This window comes from Lampris incognitus, chromosome 20, assembly GCF_029633865.1.
Source record: "Lampris incognitus isolate fLamInc1 chromosome 20, fLamInc1.hap2, whole genome shotgun sequence".
Taxonomy (NCBI): Eukaryota; Metazoa; Chordata; class Actinopteri; order Lampriformes; family Lampridae; genus Lampris; species Lampris incognitus.
The window spans coordinates 6,116,467-6,141,640 of NC_079230.1; the positions used below are offsets into that span (position 1 = coordinate 6,116,467).

The 25,174-nt window shown below is 48.0% G+C and overlaps 2 protein-coding genes across 4 annotated transcripts in view; one reads left to right on the forward strand and one right to left on the reverse strand.

The window, feature by feature from the left end:
* Positions 1–3,787, reverse strand: part of LOC130130783 (serine/threonine-protein phosphatase PP1-beta catalytic subunit) — a 22,648-nt gene extending 18,861 nt beyond the window's left edge. The window contains exon 1 of the mRNA XM_056300607.1: positions 3,675–3,787. The gene's annotated coding sequence lies outside the window, so the exon portion shown is untranslated. The remainder of the gene's footprint in view (positions 1–3,674) is intronic.
* rela (v-rel avian reticuloendotheliosis viral oncogene homolog A) overlaps positions 1–25,174 on the forward strand; it is a 238,703-nt gene that overhangs the window by 207,054 nt on the left and 6,475 nt on the right. For 2 of the 3 annotated variants that reach the window (XM_056300587.1, XM_056300590.1), the window contains exons 1-8: positions 6,668–6,879; positions 9,028–9,063; positions 9,770–9,906; positions 10,701–10,846; positions 13,375–13,466; positions 13,714–13,848; positions 17,271–17,375; positions 19,533–19,748. In XM_056300587.1, coding sequence (XP_056156562.1) covers positions 6,873–6,879; positions 9,028–9,063; positions 9,770–9,906; positions 10,701–10,846; positions 13,375–13,466; positions 13,714–13,848; positions 17,271–17,375; positions 19,533–19,748 — 874 coding nt within the window. In that variant the 5' untranslated portion in view covers positions 6,668–6,872. Of the gene's footprint in view, positions 1–6,667; positions 6,880–9,027; positions 9,064–9,769; positions 9,907–10,700; positions 10,847–13,374; positions 13,467–13,713; positions 13,849–17,270; positions 17,376–19,532; positions 19,749–25,174 lie in introns of those variants that run through there. The other variant, XM_056300588.1, reaches the window with a different exon arrangement.

Below are 25,174 nucleotides of genomic sequence, written 5' to 3' on the forward strand. Positions count from 1 at the left end.
TCTAGCGGTCAGCGATGCCTCCTGCGGTGCGGGCGATACGGGTTCGCGTCCCGGCCGCGGCAGTTCCCGTGGTTGCGTCGTCCACCCGAATTCGCTGCATTGGTGGCAGCGGTGGGATGGAGCGACCGTAAGGCCACCGGAAGCGCATGCGCCCTGAGGCGCGAAGGAGCTGATACGCTTAAGCGCGGGGACGCGCTTCCCGAAGAAGGGGGGGTAGTGTCACGTGCATGGATTAGCTACAGTGGTTCTCAACCTTTTTGGGGTCCTGGACCCCCCTGCGTATTTTTGATCTACCCTGAGGACCCCTCCACCTGATCTTGGGGGAGGGGGGTTGCAATTTGGTAGAAACAGTAGAAACTGCATTTTAATTGCATTATAGCATTTATTCACTCTTTGGGGCAAAAATAAGAGCTTTCAGTTGTAACGTAGATATAGTTAACAAAACAGAATTCTTATGCAGTAACTTTTAACAATGCAAACGGGAGCGAGATCTCTTATTAAAATACAATAAATGACACTTGTGAAACAGATGTAATTAGAGGAAAAAGTCCTGTTACCCTTTATAGTTTAGGTAGATAAAGGTCTCAGTCACATTTGAGTAAAATAATCCTATTTCTATAAACGTCGTAGGATATTTTTTCTAAAGATATTTTATTTTCACGGACCCCTTGCAATTACACCACGGACCGCTAGGGGTCCGCGGACCCCCGGTTGAGAAACACTGGATTAGTAGTAGTCGAGCGGTTAGCGATGCCTCCTGCGGAGCGGGCGACACGGGTTCGCGTCCCGGCCGCGGCAGTTCCCGTGGTTGCGTCGCCCCCCCGGATTCGCTACAATATTCTAGCCTTCATCTGCACAACCCACAAATACACGCGTGTAATCTAAACACAACAGACCCACCGGACTTTCACAGCCCCGTCCGTCACGGTGATGCATCGCCGACGCAGCGACCCACGATGGGGTCCACAGGTAGCCCCCCCCCCCAATTAGGGGTATAGACGGCCAGCAAAGCCTCCACTCTACCAGAGGCCTTCATCCTTTTCTAACCCCCCTCTGCCCCCACCCTCGGTGTGTGTGTGTGTGTGTGTGTGTGTGTGTGTGTGTGTGTGTGTGTGCTGTGTGTGTGTGAGACCTAAAGGGTAGCTAATTACTACCAGGGACAGCTGTGTGTGCTGGCACTTGACGGGCGATCAGAGAGTTTCCATGAGAGGGTGCGTGTCCCCGCCTGGCACCAAAGGTCACCAAGGAAATAAGAGAGACCCCTGTTTAAAGGGAACTAGGTGCCCCGACAGGAGAAGGGTTCTCGTTGTCGTTGACGAGCCAGAGAAAATCCATAGGGTGGAAAGGAACAAATATGGCTGAGACAAGGTGCTCTATGTTGTGTCTGCCAGGGGGGGGGGGGGGAGGGGGAGGGGAGGGGGAGGGGGGACCATTGGCAGCCATTTAAAAGATAAAGAGAGGGCAGTTCCAAGACGGCAATGCGCTCGGGCAAGCTGGAATACAGCGTATAAGATTTCCTCGTCTCGGGCATTCGAGAAGTGGAGTCTTAAACCCCATGGCAGCCCGGTAGAGGGGAGTACAGCCTGTGTGTGCAGAGGGTCTACGTGCACGCTCTAGTCCTCCTCTTACAGGCCCCGATGTTTGGGAAGTTTACAGCCAAAAACGGGCCAGCAGACCGAGAGCTAGCAGAGGCAGAGTGGATAAGGAGTGCTGGTTGGTTGGCTAAGTACACAGTCCACATCTGGAAGCCTTTAGGGCCAGATCCAGACAAGTTCCCCCGCCGCGGCCCGCTCTGTGCGGTGCAAGACGTAGCCGGACATGAAGCCAGCCGACTGGTTAGGCTGGCCTCGCCGATAACAGGGGCCAAGCGGCACCGGTTCACTGTCGTGAAGCAGACGCCCCGAGCGAGAAAATGATGTAACGCCCCTCATCGATCCTGATGATGACGTTACACTGACATTATCCATGGCTGCAGCTACATCATGATCTACATCAATAGCGTCGGATGCCCGTGTGTGTGCATGTGTGTGTGTATGCGTGTGTGCATGCATGTGCATGTGTGTATGCATGTGCATGTGTGTGTGTGTGTGTGCTTGTGTGTGTGTGGGGGGGGTGGCTATATCTAGTTTCCGACTCCAATCTGTATTTGTGTGACACAATCAACCACTGATGTTTGTCCGCCGCCGTCTCAGCCAGTCCCCATTTACTGAATACGTGCAGAAGCCATGTGTGTGTGTGTGTGTGTGTGTGTGTGTGTGTGTGTGTGTGTGTGTGTGTGTGTGTGTGTGTGTGTGTGTGTGTGTGTGTGTGTGTGTGTGTGTGTGTGTGACCTTTGCCCCAGAGATTGAGAGAGACTAAATGACCAATCTCAGGATCCCTTATTAGCCTTCCCCGCGTGCCTGTGCTGCCTCTAAACACAAATGGCGCAACGGTAAACATTCCTCCACAAGTAACAGCCACTCTCGTCCATCCTTAGACACTTACAGCCAGTGGTGGATCTAGAGATTTTTTTTTCCTGGGGTGGCAAAGGGGGGGGGGGGCAAGACTGTCGGCGACTTCTGTTTGAGATGAGTTTGGCGCGGGTCTCGTTGACCTTCACCATGCATGTACATAAATATACTTTAAAAAACATATTATCTGATTTATAATGGGGTGGCAAGACTGTGCCCCAGCGGTGGCAGCTGCCACCCCCTTTGCCACCCTGTAGATCCGCCCCTGTGAGGGGGGGGATTCTAAATCGGCGACTTCTGTTTGAGATGAGTTTGGTGCGGGTCTCGTTGACCTTCACCATGCATGTACATAAAATATACTTTAAAAACATATTATCTGATTTATAAATGGGGTGGCAAGACTGTGTCCCAGAGGTGGCACCCCTGTTGCCACCCCGTAGATCCGCCCCTGCTTACAGGTCCTGTGGATCAAGACGGTGTGGGATGAAAACACGGCGCGTTAGAAGGCGAAATCTGGCTGAGTGGACGGGAGTAAAGTGGGGGCACTTTCACTCACAGGGCTGCAGGGAGGAGACGGGGGGGGTTGGTTGTAGGCAATAGTCGGGGGGGGGGGGGCAAAAGGGTCCTTAACATGGTTTTCCACCACAAACACCAGAAAAATCAGGCTGGAGAGTCCACACTGAGACCTACCCCGCCAGACGTTTTGTGGGAACGTCAGACGGGACGGGGAAAGCCGGGCGACCCATCAGCCGCGGCCGCACCGGCGCGATGGCGCGGCGTTGCCAGGGTTACGTCCGATCTGGACTACTTTCTGTAGAGAGGAAAACTCCTCACATGTGCGAAGTTTGGACATGTTGAATATGGCCCTGTGGGGGGGTTTGGACCAAATAACGCCGTCCCGTCCCCCCCCCCCATCTCGGGCTACAACGCGGTTCCCCTATAACTTTCAGCTCAGTCGCAACAACGTACCCGCCGGAGACGCGTCGCCACGGAGCCGAACCCAACCGAACCGAACCGCGAGTTCTGCTGTGTGGGGAAACGACATGTGTAGGAGCGAAGGTGGTGCCTGCGAGAGCCGACCCGCTGCCTGCCTCCCGAACCCGGACAGGCTGTAGCCGAAAGGGCCCTCGACCGCGACGGAACCAGAACCGGGATATAATTCTACTGGACGGACCCTGCCCCTCCACCGCGACAACAATCAGGGAGACGTTGACGAAAACTCACCCTCCAAAAGCCTGGAAATCAGCGAGTCGACGTCCAGCTCCCCTCCGCCATTTCTGTGCGCAAACTGTGCCGCCCGTCACGCCTCTGGGCTCACTGGCGCCCCCGCGGTACATATGGAGCACTGCAGGCTCCGCCTCGCCGCGCTGGAATGCGCCGCCGGCTGCTGCTGGGTCTCTGCGCCGGTCCACGGAGCCGAAGGCCGCGGTCACTAAAGACGGACTTGCAAGCTAACCAGACTGCTGTGCTCCACGTCCCTGTACAAGCTACTGGATATAGGTCAGGGCCCGCCAAGATAAAAGAGGTGGGGGGGGCGGGTCATGCAAACCCCAGAATATGTGACCCGGTCAGGTTATGCGGACCTGCTTTGGGAGCAGGCTGTGTCAGAGCCCTAATTAGACACGGTTAAATTTAGGCATTGGGTTGATGATAAACGTGGGTCGGTGTGGTTAAGATCAGGATACGCATCCGGGGTGGCGGCTGAAATAGTGCGTTTTAAAGACAGGGTCACATATTCTGAGGAGGGGGGGGGGTCACAGATTTTGGCGCAACACTGGTGTAACACAGGCGACGGTCCGCTGTGGCTGCCGCTCTGCTGCGGAGCCAGCGAGCAGAGCGGACGCGTTTGATTGGACAATAAAAGAAATGGACAAACGAATCAATTAGCCGACTAGTATATTGAATTAAAGGCATTCGTGAATAACTACACGAAACAGTTGTTGACTACCTAGACACATAGCGGATTTTTTAAATGTAGTTTTTAAAAAGGAAACGGATTGCTGGACTCGAATCCATCTCACGCCACATGCGTGTTTTAAGAGCGGGGTATACCTTTTTCTAACTGCCTTCTGATGCGGCAGTTACCTTTCCATTTGCCACGTTTCAGGGAACCTTGTCTGCGGCTCTGTGGCGGCACAACAAAGATGAGCACGTGCCGTTTTACCAACCCCACTATTCCTTTGGTTAGTTATCAATCCGATTTATCCGTTGATTACTTTGTCTTTTTATTGAGCCCCCTCTATAATGGTCCAATTAAACACTCAACAAGGTTCCCCGGGTCCTCCATACAAATGCACTAGAGTCCAGTGTTTCTCAAACCCAGTCCTCAAGGACCCCCTATCCTGCCGGTTTTCATTGCAACCCTGCATAGGCAGCCCCGCTTGTACTTACTCGACCAATCATCTCGCAGCACTTAATTATGCAAGGTGTGCAACGTCTGACAAAATTCATCGCTGATTGGTTGAATAACTGCAAACAGGTATCTATTCAGGGTTGCAAAGAAAACATGCAGGATAGGGGGTCCTTGAGGACTGGGTTGAGAAACACTGCACTAGAGTATACTAAAACGTGCAATTCAGTGGAAGGTTGCCAAATAAGTGACATTTCAGGGTTATAAGACGTCATACGGCAGTGGCCATGAGCTTATTATGTTGCTAGGGGAACAGCTAAGTGGTTTGTTTTGATGCAATTTAGTTAGATTTTTTTGAACCTTCTGTGCACTTTTGCAGGGAGTTATATTATAAGAAGCGGTGTTCACTTTTCCTTACTTTACGGTAAACCCCGCTGTGTTGATGTGAGTGCGTGCTGGTCTTACTGTGTGTGCTGCCGGTGTTTCCGGTTTTTAACGGTTTTTAACGCTGACTCCGCAGCACGTGGTCCATTTGGGTACAGTGAAGTTACCGGCTGATTAGTTTTGAACGCGCGACACTTTTCCTCCTCCGCGGATTGTAGCGAATTCGGGGGACGACGCAGCCACGGGAACTGCCGAGGCCGGGAAGCGAACCCGTATCGCCCGCACCGCAGGCGGGATCGCTAACCGCTAGACTACAGGGTCAGACCCCGCGTGTCTTCTTATCCATGCACGTGACACTACCCCCCTCCTTCGGGAAGCGCGTCCCCGCGCTTCAGCATATCAGCTCCTTTACGCCTCAGGGCGCATGCGCTTCCGATGGCCTTACGGTCGCCCCATTCCACTTCTGACACCAATGTAGCGAATTCGGGGGGGGGGGGGGCAGCCCGGGAACCGCCACAGCCGGGACGCGAACCCGTATCTCCTGCACCGCAAGCGACAACGTTAACCAGTCGACTAAAGGGTCCGACCCGCCAGCCAGCGGCCAGCGTGTCTTCTTATCCATGCACGTCACAGTATTATAGGAGTTTCTCTGGACGTTCATGTCAACATAATACAATGAGGGGGGCAAAATAAAACAAGACCTGGGGAAACTGAAATGAGAGAGAGAGCACATTTAGAAGTGCAGGTTATTGCAGAAAGCGTGAGAACGAGTCCGGTATCTTTCCGGCCTTCCTAAGGGTGAGCGCAGTTTTGGGACCCATGCGCGCTCAGGGACGGAAACGGAGGACTTGCAGCGGGAGACGGCGGTTTGTTGGCCTTTAGCGCCGCCGCGTGGCCAAAACGCGGCCTGGTAAAAACTTTACGTGACGCCACCGCGGTGCGGACGGCGACGTTGTCGCTTATGATCTGATCGCCAAAGCCGAGCCGATCTCAAAACGTACCGGTTCTGTTTGAAAACCCTGACTGGGCTTCATGTTTTTCTCGACGCGTCTCGTCACGGCGCGCCGTTGTCTCACCCCCGCACAGAGACTTTGCGTAGGCTGTCATAGTTTATTGATGACTAACCTCCCCCACACACACACGCACACACGCACACGCACGCACACGCAATCTCACGCAAGGAAAACCCGAGTTATTTTCAGCAGTGCATCTTTGATCTGGGCTCAGACTTGGCGGGCTGTTTATCGCGCAGCGTCGACGAGCTTGGGCGACAGCTGGACCCCCGTACGGAGAAGACCCCCCCCCCTGCGCCGCACGTGCTCCCTGAGCCACGGGGAGGCGGCGCAGGTCTGGCCGCGTCCCACTCACGGCTCTTTTTTTTTCTGTTCCTTTAAAGTGCGTCATCCGGGTATTTCCGCAGCCTTTCTTTTTTTCTCTCTCTTCTTCTTCTTCTTCTTCTTCTTCTTTTGACGGGGTGGTGGCGAGTCAAGCCGAGGGCGGGGCGAAGGGAGGCGAAAGAACATTCTGACAAGTTTGTCCACGCATTTCACGTCGGGCTCGGCGGCGGAGTTTACGGCCGGTCCCTAAACAACAACAACAACAAACAAACAAACAAGCAAACGAGTAAATAAAACGAAGCGAACGGCTGTCTCCGGGGTAGCAGTGCGGCTCAGCGACCAGATCGGATCATGGACGGTAAGTCGGGGGGGGGCCGTCTCTCCGCCCGGGGCTGCGCGTTGTTTGCGCAGAGGGGAAAGCCCCCGCCGCTGTCGGGGGGGTTCGTTTTACCGCAGGAGGAGTCGCCGCGCTCTCGGAGGGGGGGCGGCGGGGGGGGGGGGCACGCAGGTCGACCAGTAAAGCGAGTTTTTGTTTTTGAAATTTATTTTATTTTTTTTCCCCATGCGTCGTCGGGTTAAACGTCAACAAACCCGCTATGACGACCCGCCGTGTGCGCAATTCAGCCGCCTCTGCGGCGGAGCAGTAAAAAAAAAAACAAGAGAAAAGCGGACTGGCGCTATTCGTGTGTGTTTTGCGACAGATTAAATCGGTGGCGGTTGACGGCATTTTTTTGCGACAACGTCGCGTGATTTTATATACACGCGCGATACGGACGCCGCGTCGAACGATGAGCCCGAGCCTCCCCCCACCCCACCCGCTAATCGGAGTGTGCGATCTCGGGCTCCGGAGTGAGAGCGACTCCGCCTCCGCTCTGGCGCGAGCGCCTATGCGGAACCTGAAGGGGTTTTGAGGGCGCGTTAAACTCTACACGTGCGCGCGCACGGCCGTTATAACCCGCACTCCCGTTTAGGGCGACGGACCGGCCGCCCGCTTCGATTTTGCCGACGCGCGTTAAGTGCGAACAACAAGTTGGTTCCGTCTTCTTCGCGGGGGGGGGGGGGGGGTTGTCGAAACTCTCCGGACGCCGCGCGCGCGGAGGGTGGAGGAGGTGGCGGATCTCTGGCGTCCGGAGGCACCGTAACGCCTTATGTCGTTGTCGTGCGTCCTCGGTATCACGCAAAAATGTGTGTGTATGTGTGTGTGGATGTGTAGCCCGCATACCTATGCATGTATATACATGCAGCATTATGTATATAATGCTGCATGTATATACATGCATAGGTATATACGTGTATATACATGTATATACCTATGCATAGGTGTATATACATGTATATACCTATGCATAGGTGTATATATATGTATATACCTATGCATAGGTATATACATGCATAGGTATACCAATGCATAGGTATATACATGTATATATATGCATAACTATATACATGCATATGTATATACATGTATATACATGCAGCATTATATATATAATGCTGCCTGTATAATGCATGTATATACATGCAGCATTATATATATAATGCTGCCTGTATAATGCTGCATGTATATACATGTATATACATGCAGCGTTATATGTATATAATGCTGCCTGTATAATGCTGCATGTATATACATGTATATACATGCAGCATTTAATGCTGCCTGTATAATGCTGCATGTATATACATGTATATACATGTATATACATGCAGCGTTATATATATATAATGCTGCGTTTATATCAGGGTTTTACTGCAATGGCGGCCTGGCCCGGCGAGTGTGTCGATGGGCCTGTGCGTGTGTTTTCCCCACATGACGTTCTGAACGGAAACGCGGGGTTCTCTGAATGTCAAGAGCGCGTCGCAGAGAGGATGTCGGCGCTCCACGATGTGGTCTGAGACCGGAAGCAGGCGTGTGAAGACATGGAGGACGCTCACCTCGCCAAAACCCCGATCACATCCCTTTAGCTGACGGGCGGAGCTTCGACCCGCCAGATATCACGTTATGGATCAGAACAATGCGCACGACAAACGCCTGAAACTTGAACTCTGCCCGGCGGTGCTGGGAAAAGTCCAGACACAGCGGAGGAGCAGAGAGGCTCCTCACAATGAAGGAGGCTATTTGACACCTGTATCGCAGCCTCCTCGCCTTTGTTTTTGCGTCGCCTCCCTCCGCTGGTCATCTGTTTTCCCCACCCAAAGCCCGGCAGGCCCATTTCAGATAGTCTGTAGCTGGGAAGCCCTTGTCTTACAATGCCCTTTGACCTTTCTGTTGTCTAGTAGCTTTCCATTCCCCCCCCCCCCGCGCGCCACAAGGCTGAATCATGTCCTCCGCCACAAATATGGGCCTAGGCAGTTTGTGCAGAAGCTACGGTGCCTCTGTGTTAGAATGATGCACAGCAGCCAGTTACTGAACCCTGCTCGGGGGGGGGGGAGGGGGAGGGGGGCAATGTCTTCAACAACTATGGCAGAAATATGACCGTTGTGCTCTTTCCTTTCTTTATCGCAGGAATGTACGCATGGGGACAGACCCCGCTAAACCAAGGTAAGGAACGTTTGTTTGTTTGTTTACGAGTCAGTAATAACACCGACGTAGTGTTGATTGCTTGTATACTTTTGGTGTGTAAGCATTTCAACACAGGGGTGTCCGGATGACTTCACTATTTTTTGCTCTGACACACAGACAGCGGCATTGGCAATGAGAAAAAAGAAAGGTGATGTTGCACAATCTTGTATTTTCAAGAGTAAATCGAAGCAAGAGAACGGGAGTCACCTTTTTTTTTTTGTTTAAATGCACGTAATCCAGTTTAACATCTGTCCCTCAGTAGCCACCCCAAACCTTCCCGGTCAGATTGAGAGGGGGAAAAAAATGGCATTGAAATCGCAGGAGAAACCTCAAAACGTATAAGTAATGAGAGGAACAACAGTTCTGAGGGTTATTTTTCTTCCCATAGGATTCCTTATAAAATCAATTTAATCCGCCGTTTCAAACTGAAATGAGAATTCGTATCGCTCGACTGATGAGGCTGGGGAGAGTAGTCATGTTTGGCCCCCGGGGCTAATATTTGTTTTGAGTGACGTGTCGGTGAGTCGTTCCCTTGTCAACTCAACCTAAACGCACGGCCCGTCTAACCATGTACTCTCTCAGCAGCGTAAACAACGCTGCCGACCTCAAGCACGAAGTGGTTAAACGACCTAAGCTTTCGTGTCTCCTTGTTTCGTTTGTTTTCAAATTCTCCCCCACCGCCCAGGCAAACCTTTCATAGAGATCATCGAGCAACCCAAACAGAGGGGCATGAGGTTCAGGTACAAGTGCGAGGGACGTTCGGCGGGCAGCATCCCAGGAGAGAAGAGCAACGACACCACCAAGACCCACCCCGCCATCAAGGTGAGCCCACCACAGGCTTTCGCGTGCGCGTTCACCTTTGGGATCCATAATTGTCCTGTCGACTGTCCAGTGCGTTGCGTCCGCCAACTGCGGCAACCTGCCAATTTTCAAAAATCCACCTGTCCCTTCAAATATGTGTCGTATAATCTGTGGTATGTCCGGGTGGCGTGGCGGTCTATTCCGTTGCCTACCAACACGGGGATCGCCGGTTCGAATCCCCGCGTTACCTCCCGACTTGGTCGGGAGTCCCTACAGACACAATTGGCCGTGTCTGCGGGTGGGAGGCCGGATGTGGGTGTGTGTCCTGGTCGCTGCACTAGCGCCTCCTCTGGTCAAGGGGGGGGACTGGAGGGAATAGCGTGATCCTCCACGCACTACGTCCCCCCTGGCGAAGCTCCTCACTGTCAGGTGAAAAGAAGCGGCCGGCGACTCCACATGTATGGGAGGAGGCATGTGGTAGTCTGCAGAGGGGGTGGAGCAGCGACCGGGAAATAGGGTAATTGGCCGGTTACGATTGGGGAGAAAACTCAAAAAAAAAAAAAAAAAACATAACATAACATATATCACATGGGGGGAAAAAAAACAGGCATTTTGTAGAATTGGCGAGTTGACCAACCAAGGGCAGAGCGGCGCTGGCTGATCGATGGCTGGTGGCCGGTCCTGAAAGGAATCCTGACCGACTTGTGCCGAAAGATGCCGCGGGTCTTAAAATGTGCGCTACTCCGTTTCCCTGCCCGAGCTGAGTAGTGGGAGTTCTCTGAACGGGGGGCGTTTGTTTGTGGCCCCGGTTGCAGGTGCACAACTATAGCGGCCCCCTGCGCGTTCGCATCTCGCTGGTGACCAAGAACACGCCGCATAAGCCCCACCCCCACGAGCTGGTGGGGAAAGACTGCAAGCACGGCTACTACGAGGCAGAGCTGCAGGAGAGGCGGATACACAGGTGAGCGGGCCGGGGTCGTTTGCTAGCTTGTTTGAATAGGTGGAAACATCTGTTGGTGGCGGTGTATGAGGTTTTTTTTTTGTGTGAGAGCGAGTGGATGAGGGTGTATGTGTGGGCGGGTGGCGTGGCGGTCGATTCCGTTGCCTACCGACACGGGGGGTCGGCGGTTCGAGTCCCCGTGTTGCCTCCGGCTTGGTAAAGCGTCTCCACAGACACAATTGGCCGTGTCTGCAGGTGGGAAGCCGGATGTGAAGAGTAGGGGTAATTGGCCAATTGGGGTAAAAAAAAAAAAAAAGGGGGGGGGAGGGTCAGATAAAAGGTCACACCAGCCTGTGTCTGTTTGGATAGTCCATTTTTATCTTGGCGTGTGGTGAAATGCAAACAAACACGATGATGCAAACAGACAGCGTGTACCAAATCTAGCCACGGTGTTGTGATGGGAAGGTGAAGTTACACGTCAGTTTCCCGTCGGCTTCATGTTACATCTCGCACACAAACTGACACGGGTGAAGTGTAATAGACACACATGGGTGGTCTTGATATTGGGGTTTTTTTTTTTAGTGGCAGTTTTGAAATAATTGGGTTCTACACCACCTTTCAGCTAACACTGTGACCCAGACCTGTAGGAGGTGCTAAGAATAGAACCGTAGGAAATACAAGTGAAACCCTACTTTCACTTGCCCTCTCTGTCTCTCTCTCTCGCTTTCTGTCTCTCTCTCTCTCTCTCTCTCTCTCTCTCTCTCTCTCTCTCTCTCTCTCTCTCTCTCTCTCTCTCTCTCTCTCTCTCGCTTTCTGTCTCTCTCTCTCGCTTTCTGTCTCTCTCTCTCGCTTTCTGTCTCTCTCTCTCGCTTTCTGTCTCTCTCTCTCTCTCTCTCTCTCTCTCTCTCATTTTCTATCTCTCTCTCTCTCTCTCTCTCTCGCTTTCTCTCTCTCTCACTTTGTCTCTCTCATTTTCTGTCTCTTGCTTTCTCTCTCTCTTGTTTTCTGTCTCTTTCTGTCTCTCTGCTTTCTGTCTCTCTCTCTCTCTCTCTCTCTCTCTCTCTCTCTCTCTCTCTCTTGTTTTCTGTCTCTTTCTGTCTCTCTCTCTCGCTTTCTCTCTCTCTCTCTCTCTCTCTCTCTCTCTCTCTCTCACACCTTTTCTCTCTCATTTTCTATCTCTCTCTCGCTTTCTCTCTCTCTCACTTTGTCTCTCATTTTCTGTCTCTTGCTTTCTCTCTCTCTTGTTTTCTGTCTCTTTCTGTCTCTCTCTCTCGCTTTCTATCTCTCTCTCTCTCTCTCTCTCTCTCTCTCTCTCTCTCTCCTCTCTCTCTCTCTCTCTCTCTCACTTTGTCTCTCATTTTCTGTCTCTTGCTTTCTCTCTCTCTTGTTTTCTGTCTCTCACTCGCTTTCTCTCTCTCTCACTTTCTGTCTCTTGCTTTCTCTCTTGTTTTCTGTCTCTCTGTCTGTCTCTCTCTCTCTCTCTCTCTCTCTCTCTCTCTCTTGTTTTCTGTCTCTCTCGCTTTCTGTCTCTCACTCGCTTTCTCTCTCTCTCACTTTGTCTCTCATTTTCTGTCTCTTGCTTTCTCTTTCTTGTTTTCTGTCTCTCTGTCTCTCTCGCTTTCTGTCTCTCTTGTTTTCTGTCTCTCTTGTTTTCTGTCTCTCTCGCTTTCTGTCTCTCACTCGCTTTCTCTCTCTCTCACTTTGTCTCTCATTTTCTGTCTCTTGCTTTCTCTCTCTTGTTTTCTGTCTCTCTGTCTCTCTCGCTTTCTGTCTCTTGTTTTCTGTCTCTCTTTCTGTCTCTCTCGCTTTCTGTCTCTCACTCGCTTTCTCTCTCTCTCACTTTGATCCTCATTTTCTGTCTCTTGCTTTCTGTCTCTTGTTTTCTGTCTCTCTGTCTCTCTCGCTTTCTGTCTCTCTTGCTTTCTGTCTGTCTGTCGCTTTCTGTCTCTTGTTTTCTGTCTCTCTGTCTCTCTCGCTTTCTGTCTCTCTCGCTTTCTGTCTCTCACTCGCTTTCTCTCTCTCTCACTTTGTCTCTCATTTTCTGTCTCTCTTGTTTTCTGTCTCTCTTGTTTTCTGTCTCTCTGTCTCTCTCGCTTTCTGTCTCTCTTGTTTTCTGTCTCTCTTTCTGTCTCTCTCGCTTTCTGTCTCTTGTTTTCTGTCTCTCTTTCTGTCTCTCTCGCTTTCTGTCTCTTGTTTTCTGTCTCTCTGTCTCTCTCGCTTTCTGTCTCTCTTGTTTTCTGTCTCTCTTTCTGTCTCTCTCGCTTTCTGTCTCTCACTCGCTTTCTCTCTCTCTCACTTTGTCTCTCATTTTCTGTCTCTCTTGCTTTCTCTCTCTTGTTTTCTGTCTCTCTGTCTCTCTCGCTTTCTGTCTCTCTTGCTTTCTGTCTGTCTGTCGCTTTCTGTCTCTCTCGCATTCTGTCTCTCTTGTTTTCTGTCTCGCTTTCTCTCACTCTGTCTCTCTCTCTGCCTCTCTCACTTTCTTGCTCTCTCTGTCTCTCTTGCTTTCTGTCTCTCTCTCTGTGTCTCACACACTTTCTGTCTGCCTAAAGTTTTCAGAACCTGGGCATTCAGTGTGTGAAGAAAAAGGATGTAGGGGAGGCTGTCACTTGTAGGCTGCAGACCCACAATAACCCCTTCAACAGTAAGTAGACACACACACACACACACACACACACACATATATCGAATCCATTGAGATGAGAGTACCCCACTGAGCTCCTCTCGCTCCACTTAATGTTTAGTCAAGCCTTCCTGTTTGGTCTCTTACATTGTGAAAAGGAATTCTGTGTGTGGTTTCCTACCGACATTGTGAGAGGGGTAGCGGTTGCCAGACAATTATGCTGCCTGTTTGTGGGACACACCCATTGTGTGCTCTGTTTTGACTGCAGTTCCTGAGGCCAAGGTGTGGGAGGAGGAGTTTGACCTGAATTCAGTCCGGCTGTGCTTCCAAGCTTCCATCACACTGCCTACAGGAGAGCTGTTTGCCCTGAAACCTGCAGTGTCCCATCCCATCTTTGACAACAGTGAGACACACACACACACACACACACACACACACACAGTTGTTTTTCTATACTTGTTAAGACCCTCATTGAATACATTCATTCCCCAGCCTCTAATGTTAACTTTACCATCAGAACTACATCCCTAACCTTAATCCTAATTCTAACGTTAATCCTTAAAGCCAACTCCTAACCCGAAAATAGTCCCTATGTCCAAATTGTCCTCACTTTTATGGTTAAAAACTCAAATTGGGGGTGTCCGGGTGGCGTGATGGTCTAATAATAATAATAATACATTTTATTTGTGGGTGCCTTTCAGAGCACTCAAGGACACCTTACAGAACACAGTAAAAAAAACAATTAGCACTGTATCAGACAGCATAAAATCAAAACAAAGCAGGGTAGACAATAAAAAGTTAACACAACAGATAAGTATCAAATTATCATCTGCACAAAACTCAATGAAGCGTGGATCAGACTGAATATGCCATTTTGAAAAGTTGGGTTTTGAGATGGGATTTAAAGGTTGAAAGAGAGTCAATGTTGTGAATTTCTTGTGGGAGACAGTTCCATAGGCGGGGGGCAGAGTGACTGAAGGCTCTAGTCCCCATGGTAGTCAAGTGGGCCGATGGTGTAGTGAGTTGGTGAGCAAAAGAGGACCTGAGAGTGCGGGAGGGCATGTGGATATGAAGGAGTTCAGAAAGATATGAAGGAGCTAGGCTATTAAGGGCGTTAAAGGTGAGGGGCAGGATCTTGAAGTCAATACGGTATTTAACAGGAAGCCAGTGGAGTTGATATGATCTATGGAGTGATATGATCTATGGAAGGAGTTCTGGTAATGATACGAGCAGCTGAATTCTGGACCAATTGAAGTTTATGAAGACACTTGAGGGGAAGACCAAAGAGGTTAGAATTGCAGTAGTCAATACGGGTTGTAACCAGGGTGTGAGTGAGTATGGCAGTGCTTTTAGGTATAAGTGATGGCCAAAGACGATTAATATTGCATAGGTGGAAGTATGCAGACCAAGTGACATTGTTGATGTGAGCTTCAAAAGATAATGTGCTGTACAGGATGACACCCAGACTCTTAACCTGAGGCGATGGGGGAACTATAGAATTGTCAATAGTCAGAGAAAAACTATCAGGTTTGGCCACAGTAGATTTAGTGCTTACTAGGAGGACCTTAGTTTTATCACTGTTAAGTTTGAGGAAGTGGTATGAAAACCAGGATTTAATTTCTAGTATGCAGTCAGAAGGGGAAGTGGGTGGAAGAGTGGAGGTAGGCTTGGTGGATAGATAAAGCTGAGTGTCATCCATGTAGCAGTGAAATTGAATGCCAAATTTCATGAAAATGTGGCCAAGAGGTAATAGGTAAATGATAAATAGGAGGGGTCCCAATACAATGCCCTGGGGAACACTGGTAGTAACAGGAAAGGACTGTGATCTGAAATTTTTAAGTTGGACAAACTGAGTGCGGCCAGAGAGATATGATCTAAAATAGTCAAGGGGGGGGGGTGCCAGTTATTCCAATGGAAGCTAATCTTTCTAGGAGGAGGATGTTATGTGAGATAGTGTCAAGTCAAAGGCTGCACTCAGATCAAGGAGGACAAGTATGGTTAAGAGCCCAGAGTCAGCTGCCATCAACAGATCATTAGTGATTTTCACCAAAGCTGTTTCCGTATTGTCCATGGAGCGAAAACCAGACTGGAATTGTTCAAACAGAGTGTTGTTAGTCAAGTGAGCGTGTACCTGAGATGCAACTGTTCTTTCAAGTGTTTTAGAAAGAAATGGTGAGTTTGCCTACCAACGTGGGGATTGCTGGTTCGAATCCCCATCTTACTTCCGGCTTGGTCAGGCGTCCCTACAGACACAATTGGCCATGTCTGCAGGTGGGAAGCTGGATGTTGGTATGTGTCCTGGTCACTGCACTAGCGCCTCCTCTGGTCAGTTGGGGTGCCTGTTCAGGGGGAAGGGGGAACCGGGGGGAATAGCGTGATCCTCCCAGGCGCTACGTCCCCCCAGGAGAAACTCCTCACTGTCAGGTGAAAAGAAGCAGCTGGCAACTCCACATGTATCGGAGGAGGCATGTGGTAGTCTGCAGCCCTCCCCGGATCAGCAGAGGTGTTGGAGCAGAGACTGGGACGGCTCAGAAGAGTGGGGTAATTGGTCGGGTAAAATTGGAGTGAAAAGGGGGGGGGGGGGCAAAAAAAACAACGTCAAATTGGTCCTCACAAATATAGCTTAACAAGTTCTCACACACACACACACACACACACGTTCATGCACAAAGTATACAGGTCATGCATTCACATGTTGCTGTGGCTGTTGCTATGGCAACCTTTAATTTCCTTTGTGCTACTTTGTTCCTGTAAACCAGGAGGCCTTATCTCATCAGCTGAAGGTCTTAATAGGAACAAATATGAGAAGAGTAGCAACCTGCCCCTTAGTTCAACCACCGATTCTCTTCACACAACCGCAGGAGTTCAAGGTGGAGGCAGCCTCATTACTCTAAATTCCACAGGACTGGAATTTGTGGGGGAACAAAGTGCTTGAAAAGCGTGTCGGCATTCCAAGTTGAACACGTACTCAAAATATGAAATGTGCACACAAAAGGTTTTTGTACTGGCCCACTTGTATGTCAAGTACAGTGAATGGTTCAGTACAGGCGGTTTCCTTCGTTTTAAGCACGGCCAACAGAGTTGTTGTCGTTATCACTACGCCTGTGACTCATCACGTCTGTTTCACACGCCGTTCAGTTGCGAAACTCGAGATTCAGATATGTCGGCTTCTCTCCTAAGACTCCTTTGAGGGTTTCTTCCACCATTTAACAGTATTGCTTATGACGTAGCTCACTCGCTCCCTTGTGTTCCGTTCGGTGGTTTCAAATTCCTGTCATTATGAAACTTTTCAGAGCTTTTTTTCCAAAAATGAGAACTGCAACATATCAAAACGACATATAAATAAGGGAGACCTATTTCCTACTTAAAATTTTTTTTTTTTAAAAACGAGACGGCAGAAGAGCAAAAGGTAGCATGTGAACCCGAGTCCTTAAAAAAATATGTTTTTACAGACTCAGTCCCCCTAAAATTTCCACTAACATTTTTACATTTTTAATATTTTTATAATAATTGTAATAATAAAAGCATATACTTAGTATGTGCTCAGGGCAGGAGAATGTATATTTATATGAGGTTGTACATGGTATGAAACTAACAAATGGTGACAGTAGCAAGTGAATTTATCGAGGTGGGATATTTTTCTAAACCGCTGGTCGTCTGTAGCGCTGCAAAGGTTTGAAAACCACAGAGTGGGTCACCGGCTGTAATGGCTTTATAGATTTGTCATGCTGAGTAACAGCAGCGTACTGTGCAGGTCTTGCATAATGTGTACCTGGGTGCCGTACTTTACATACATGTGGTAACTCGCCTCTCCCTCTCTTGCAGGGGCCCCGAACACGGCCGAACTGAAAATCTGCCGAGTGAATAGGAACTCTGGGAACTGCAAAGGAGGGGACGAAATCTTTCTACTCTGTGACAAAGTGCAGAAAGGTAAATTATGTTTGCACAGCCGCTCTTCAAACATGAGCGGTCTCGTGTATTATCACAGAGAATGAAGTGCTTGTTGCTGGACTCATTGTGCAAATACTGAACTCTGTATGCAGGCACGGAAACCTCACATTTAAACTGGGAAACAAATGATGCAGACTAATTACATTTGTTAGGTCTTTTTTTTTTTACACTTTCTCACATCTGTCAATCAATGTACTTTTCCCTTCCCACTGTGCTACATTTTAAAATAGTTAATGAAATGTTGGGGCGCCGTAGTTAGCGCGGTTGCCTCACAGCAAAAAGGTCCTGGGTTCGAGCCCCGGGGTAGTCCAACCTTCGGGGTTGTCCCGGGTCGTCCAACCTTCGGGGTTGTCCCGGGTCGTCCTCTGTGTAGGTTTGCATGTTCTCCCCGTGTCTGCGTGGGTTTCCTCCGGTGCTCCGGTTTCCTCCCACAGTCCAAAAACGTGTAGGTCAGGTGAATCAGCCATACTAAATTGGCCCTAAGTGTGAATGTGTGTGTGTGTGTGGGGGGGGGGGGGCTGTGATGGTCTGGTGGTCTGTCCAGGGTGTCTCCCCGCCTGCCGCCCAATGACAGCTGGGATAGGCTCTAGCATCCCCGCGCCCCTAGAGAGCAGGATAAACGGTTTGGATAATGGATGGATGGGTTGAAATGTAGATTTATCATTAAGAATGTAACTCAGTACTAACATCCACAATGCCGCTATACAAAAAAATATGATTGGAGGGTGTCTTCTTTAATGGGGCTTTTAATCCTCTTTAACCCTAGAGTTGTGCATAAATATATCTATTTGTTCTGTTCCTACAATTCCAATATACTTTACTACTGCAATATTCTATCATGTATTTAATGTAGTCTCATTTGCTGCTTGTACAAGCTACAGGGTTGACCTAGCATTTGTTGTAGCTGCCGCATGCAGAATGTTGCCTTCATAAATCTGTTTAATTTCAGTAACTTTATGTGCCTCACCACATGGCTTGCTTTAGTGCCTCGGTGTTAATGCATTGTTGATGGCTTGTCTGACTGCAGTGTTTTCACACATTACGCATGTGTTTTGGCTTCATAACAGTCAGGATGCTATGATACTGTGCTATGGTAGTGCTTGAGGCATCAGAGATGTTATCTTGACGTGTCGGTAAAGAAAATAAACTGCAGAGGTCAGCAGTGGAGATACTTGCACACCAATATCCCTGGTCTGGAAAACAGTCCACACGGTGAGGTCAATGCGAAAAAGCATCGTCTTTAATTTGAGACATGCATGCTAACGACACAGTGCTCAAGCGCAAAATGAATAAATAAATAAATAAAATGAATGAATGAAAAAGTCCTAAACTTTCATCAGTGCTACTGGCATGAATGTTCTCCACAAACCGATATAGATGTGAAGACAGAGCTTCCATGCAAGGTGCAACCAGTCAGTCAGCTGATGCTGCTGATTGGACAGAGCCTATGCTCATGGCTAAAATGACACGAACCTCACTACATGCCGACCATTAGGTTCTCGGCCCTTGTCCGTGAATGTGTTGTTACAGTAGCCCATTTCTTATCAGGTTGCCCTGGTTCCCCAACACCCGACGTGGGCCTTGGTAACCCGGGTGACGTCCAAGCCAGTATGACTCTATTCATGTTACTCTCGCTCATGTCCGAGGTAGTTGGCTTGGATAGCGTTAGGAGTCTAAGCCACGGACTCTTACTAGAGACTTGTCCCAACCGGGATTTGAACCCCTGATCTCTGGCATGGAAAGCTGACATTCTTGAGCTGCTAAATCGAAGACATAGCTGATATCGAGAAATGCTCCCAGTGGCTAGAAAAGGCTGACCTGAAGGACAGCACAGAGGCTCTGATCATAGCAGCACAAGAACAGCCACTCAGCACCACATCAGTCAATTTAGGTCAAGTTTGGTCAATTTAAATCTGTGATTACAAACCATTCAGCTTCTGTTTGTACCTGTTTTCACCGATTTGTTCTTTCTATTTTGTATCTTTTATTAACTGTATTTATTATTTTGTATCTTTCAAGTCATTTTTACTGCTACTTGACATCATTCTAATTGAGGGCCAGCTCTCAATGATTTTTCAAGTTTAAATAAAGGCAATAATAATAATAATGCCACTTCTCCTGTTCTCTCGCTGACAGAAGACATTGAGGTGCGCTTCTTCCAGGACTCCTGGGAGGGAAAGGGAACTTTCTCCCAGGCTGACGTGCATAGGCAGGTGGCCATCGTGTTTCGCACCCCGCCCTACCGCGACACCAACCTGACCGAGCCCGTGAGAGTCAAGATGCAGCTCCGAAGACCCTCCGACCGCGAGGTCAGCGAGCCAATGGACTTCCAGTACCTGCCCTCAGACCCAGGTAAGCCAAGACGCCTTGTTTTGTTCCTGTGGCAGCATGTTTTCATACAAGATCACGCTTCTTATTACGTGAAGATACTTGGAGGGACATAACGGTGTTTTTACGTATTTTACCCTCTTTACTACAAATGACGTACAGTTTGCATCACTCATGAACATTTTCCAAGGCGTTTTTTCCTACCTCTCAGGAAGCCACTGGTTTCCGTTCCTTTCAGTTCGGTATGGAATTCAACTTGCAGTGACTTGAAACTTGCTTGTGACAGGTAATCCATCACGGTGAACATTCTGCCGGCATTATTTGTTTTGTCGAGCTGATCTTATTGTTGCAGGACAATGCGGTGAATGCACAGAGGATTTTGAAAACTTTTCTGGGTGATGTGTTCTCATGATGGAGAAAGCCGTGAGAGTCAGCTGCCAAACAGCAGCATTCTTCTTCATGCAAGACACCACTAGATTCACGTTATCCTTTTCACAACTTCCATGTTTGATTATTGTTTATCATCTGGATTTGAACTTAGGACACTACAGCTGTCAATGCAGGGGCATCCGGGTGGTGTAGCGGTCTATTCCATTGCTCATCAACATGGGGATTGCTGGTTTGAATCCCCGCGTTACCTCCGGCTTGGTCGAGCGTCCCTACAGACACAACTGGCCGTGTCTGCGGGTGGGAAGCCGGATGTGGGTATGTGTCCTGGTCGCTGCACTTGCACCTCCTCTGGTCGGTCGGGGCGCCTGTTTGGGGGGAGGGGGAACTGGGGGGGAATAGCGTGATCCTCCCACGTGCTACGTCCCCCTGATGAAACTCCTCACTGTCAGGTGAAAAGAAGCGGCCGGCGACTCCACATGTATGGGAGGAGGCATGTGGTAGTCTGCAGGGGTGGAGCAGCGACCGGGACGGCTCGGAAGAGTGGGGTAATTGGCCGGATACAAGTCGGGGTGGGGGGGGGCAGGAAAAAAAAAAGCTGTGAATGCAATGCTGTCTAGTAGCTCAGCGTTTCCCAACCCAGTCCTCAAGGACCCCCTATCCTACAGATTTTCATTGTAACCCTGCATATGTAGCCCTGCTTGTACTTACTCAACCAATCATCTCACAGCACTCAATTATGCAAGGTGTGCAACATCTGACATAATTTATTGCTGATTGGTTGAATAACTACAAACGGGTACCTATTCAAGGTTGCAAAGAATATCTGCAGGATAGGGGTTCCTTGAGGACTGGGTTGGGAAACACTGTAGTAGTTGACTCAGATCTTGGATGTCGGCGCTTCCTGCCAGCACTGGAACGCACCACCTGGAAAACTCGTCACTGCATTTTCTCGCAATGATAATCTAACTTGGACAGAAAACAACACAGACAGATTGTTAACCATGATGGATTACCTGTCTCCGCAAGTTAATTTGCATAGTGAAATGAATGGAAACCAGTGGATCCCTGAAAGGTAGGAAAAATGCACCTAAACATCTAAAATACTATATTATGCTTTGGAAAATAGTTGAGAGTCATGTAAAGTCCATGCCATTTGTAGTAAATGGAATAAAACATGCAAAACCACCAGTATGTCCCTTTCAAAATGTATATAGATATTTTAACATTTGGTTGAAATACTAGAAAGGTGACAGATGAGTCAATATCACTATAAAGTGCCTTTGGTGTCCTCATCACAATCACTCAGTCATCATGAGAATATAGCAAAATAATGAAATTCTGAGGTTTTATTATAAATGGCCAAACATATGCACACATACTGGTACAATGATAAGTCTTTTGAAAAGTGTTTACTTCATTTTATACCATTTTGTTTGATTGGGTGTATGTGATTTTGGCATGTCCCACACGCTGCTCTGCTAACTTCAGTGAGTGTAATAAGTGGTTAAATGACACAAAGTTAAAATATGTTTGATAAGTTTTCATTGTCCTCAACAAGTTCTTTGATAAAACGAGTCATTTTGATCATTTAGGTTCTATTTTCATAATAATATTACACATTTTGCACGCGTCCCTGAAATTGCTGTCCACCCTGTCATTATGGGGTAACTGCCCCTTTAAGAAACCATCTGCTGTTGTCAGTGGCATCACCACCACTACTTCCTCTTTCTTCAATTGAGGTTCAAACAACTGGCGCGAGTAGAGTAAGTATCTACACTTATATCTCCTAATTTTCATCATATTATGTTTGTAGTTGGATGTTGTCAAGCTTAACATGTCCACCCTGTCATGGTGAAATACTAATTGATATAAAAACGTTTCAGAAATATATTTGTAAACAGTACACAGTCACGTTGCCAACTGAATCATGTTGCTAACTGAAGGTCCATCATGTGCTCATTAAGTGCTAACTTTAGCCAAAAATGTCCACCCTGTTAGCAAGCCTTCCATGACAGGGTGGACATGGTTTGTGACAGGGTGGACATGTGTGTAGTTTATGCCACTTTCTGATAATGTTACACATACTACAGCTAGGCATAGGATGGTTACTGATGGTACAACTACTACTACTATTCTGCTGCGACAGTATATGAGCAGCTGTATTTTAGCTGCGACCAGCAGCTCTATAGCATGTATTTTTTATGGACCATAATCTTTGAAAACCATTTGGGAGATCACGTTGATCGTTGCGTAGTGTATATATTCCTGCACTACCAAAACTACAGCTAGCTAACCTAGCCATCGCTAACCATAATACTGCGCAGATCATATAGTACCGTTCTCAGTCCAAGAATTCCAAAATAAAGGTCCTGCAAAACAGATTTACTTTTTGTGATATGGGTATATCAGCAGGCCTTTAGACGATGATAATAATCTCGTCATAATCTCGAGTGTTTTATTGCGTAATTATACTTACATGTACCTGTTGGGAAAATGGGTATAACCCCAACTCCCTTCATACTTACGTCATACTTGCTTTTTGATGATGATAATGATAAGCCTAGTTTGATAAGGCAAGCCTAGTTTACCTGGACCACCAGTTAAAGTTTGCAAGGGAATGTTTTGAATTGTATTTTTCAAGGAACGAGCTCAAGTGGAGCTGAGATAGCAAGGAGATATCGGGAACGCCATGATGCTGACCCGGACAGAAGAAAAAAGTACCTTGAGAAAGAGAGGGAGAGATGGAATAAAGACAGAGAGACTGGAAAGAAGAAGAGTATTAATGAGCTCAGTGAGAGAGAGAAGAGAGCAAAAAGAAAGAAATGGAAGGAGGCAAAAAGGAAAGCCAGAGCCAGAACCAGGGCCACTGCTTTGCTACAGTTGGAGACACCACCCAATTTGCCTGCAATTACTGAAATTCCAGAAAATCAGCCTGAGCCAGGGCCCTCAAGGTTAGATCATTGCAAGTTTAGCAATAAGACTTCTTAGAAAGTTTAGATTTATTTGAAGGACAGTTATCAGGTATTTATGTCCCCATAAATTGACATTGATAACGAACTCCCTAAAATCTTTCTAAAAATCTTAACAAATATTTTGTGTTGCAGGCAGTGGCGTCAAGGGGAACTCATTCGAAGGAGTTTGAAGAGGAAACTGAAAAAAGTATAGAAAAATTGGAGGCACAGCTGGCAAAAGAGAAAACTAAAATTGAGAAATATAAGAAGAGTTTCCATAGGGTCAAGAAAGAGAGTGCGTCCAAATCACCACGTGCAAAAGTCAGTTCTTTGTTGGGACGTCAAAAAGTGAATTCACCCATCAAAAGAGCTCTTCTTTTCCATACATCCCTGGTGGAAGAAATTAGAAGCAAATACAAAAATGCAAAAACAAACAGAGAGAAGCAGTTGATTGTGAAAGTGGTCAGTGGAAATATTCTGAAGAAGTACAAGCTCCAAAAGCATACCCAGACTGCTTTTGGCTACTCTAAGAAGAGAGCAAAGTATCCTGTGGATCTTACCTACTGTTGGAGGAAGGGTGTCAATCGGAATGAGATTATGAAGAATGTTACATCGTTTTTTTCTTCGAGGTGATGTCAGCAGAACGACGACTGGCCGCAAACAAACCGTCACACGGCTGAAGAAAAAGAAGCAGAAGAGGTTGCTTACCGATACAATGAAGAACTTACACAGGAAGTTTCTCCCTGAGCACCTTGGCCATGTGTCATACACCTCCTTTTGCCGTCTCAAACCCTTTTGGGTGGTAACCCCCTCCTCCTCTGACTGTGACACATGTCTCTTTAAAAAACACGAGAACTTGCAATTCATGGCCAATGCTTTGCAGAGCATTGGCCATGGAAATGTCTGAAGCAACCATGTGTGATCCCAAAGCCAAGGTCTGTGCTTATGGGGAATTTAGTGAATGCCTCCTAACTTGTCACCCGATCCTGAAAACTCCTGGGCAAGAGAACATTCGTTTATCTCAGTGGGTGACAGAGAAGATCACGAAGGATGAGAAAGTCTCAACAATCACAGTGAAAAGGGAGATCATAACAACGGAGGACGACCTTACCACAGATTTCCAGGAGAGGCTTCTCCAATTTAGGCGCCATGTTTTCAACATTAAATGGCAGTTTGATGTCTACAGGGAGCTCAGGAGGAACCTGAAGCACGAGTCCCTCTTGCATGTAGATTTTAGAAAGGCAGACTGAAGAGTGGTGCGTCGTTAATTACAACAATGACGCATACCCAGGTGTCATTCATCATGGATGTGGAAGGGCACAGTGTGAAAGTTAAGTGCTTGCACCGCAATGGCACAAACCAGTTCCATTTGCCAAGTCTCCTGGAAGACATCTGTTGGTACCATGATTGGCAGATCCTTTGCCTAATGCCAGAACCCCAGGCTCTGAACAGGCTGCTTGGAAGAATGTGGAAGAGCAACTAGAATTAAATGAAAGTGATGAAATGAAAAGAAATCAAATCAAATGAAAAGAAATGAAACGGAATGGAATTCAATGAAATTAAATGAAATCTGGACTCGAGAGAATTGAGCCTTGTCTCTATGCAGAGAGGGAGAGACTGGAGACCAGAGTTGTGGACTCGAGTCACATGACTTGGACTCGAGTGCGACTTGAGTCACAAATTTGATGACTTGCGACTTGACTTGCCAAAATGAGAATTACTTGAGACTTGACTTGAGACTTGACATCTATGACTTGGACTTGGACTTTGACTTCAGCTGGATGACTCGAGAGAATTGTTTGAGTGTTTTCTCAATGTTAATGCGGGATGCACCTCTCTCGTATTTTATTTATTTTATTTTGTAATCATTCTTCATTTCCAGCGCGCACACAATTACCTACGCACAGGCATCGCGTAGGGCCAATCAAACGTTTAGATGGGCGGGAAAACAAAAATACTCAAATCTAATTGGAGGCACCATCATGCTGCTCAAAAACTAACGTCAGCTCTACTCAACATGAGCGCGGAGAGTTTGCATCATGGCAAGTGCAGCTGCTGCTGGAACGATTCCCAAAATAATGATTTACGGCTATAAGAACTTGGAAGTTG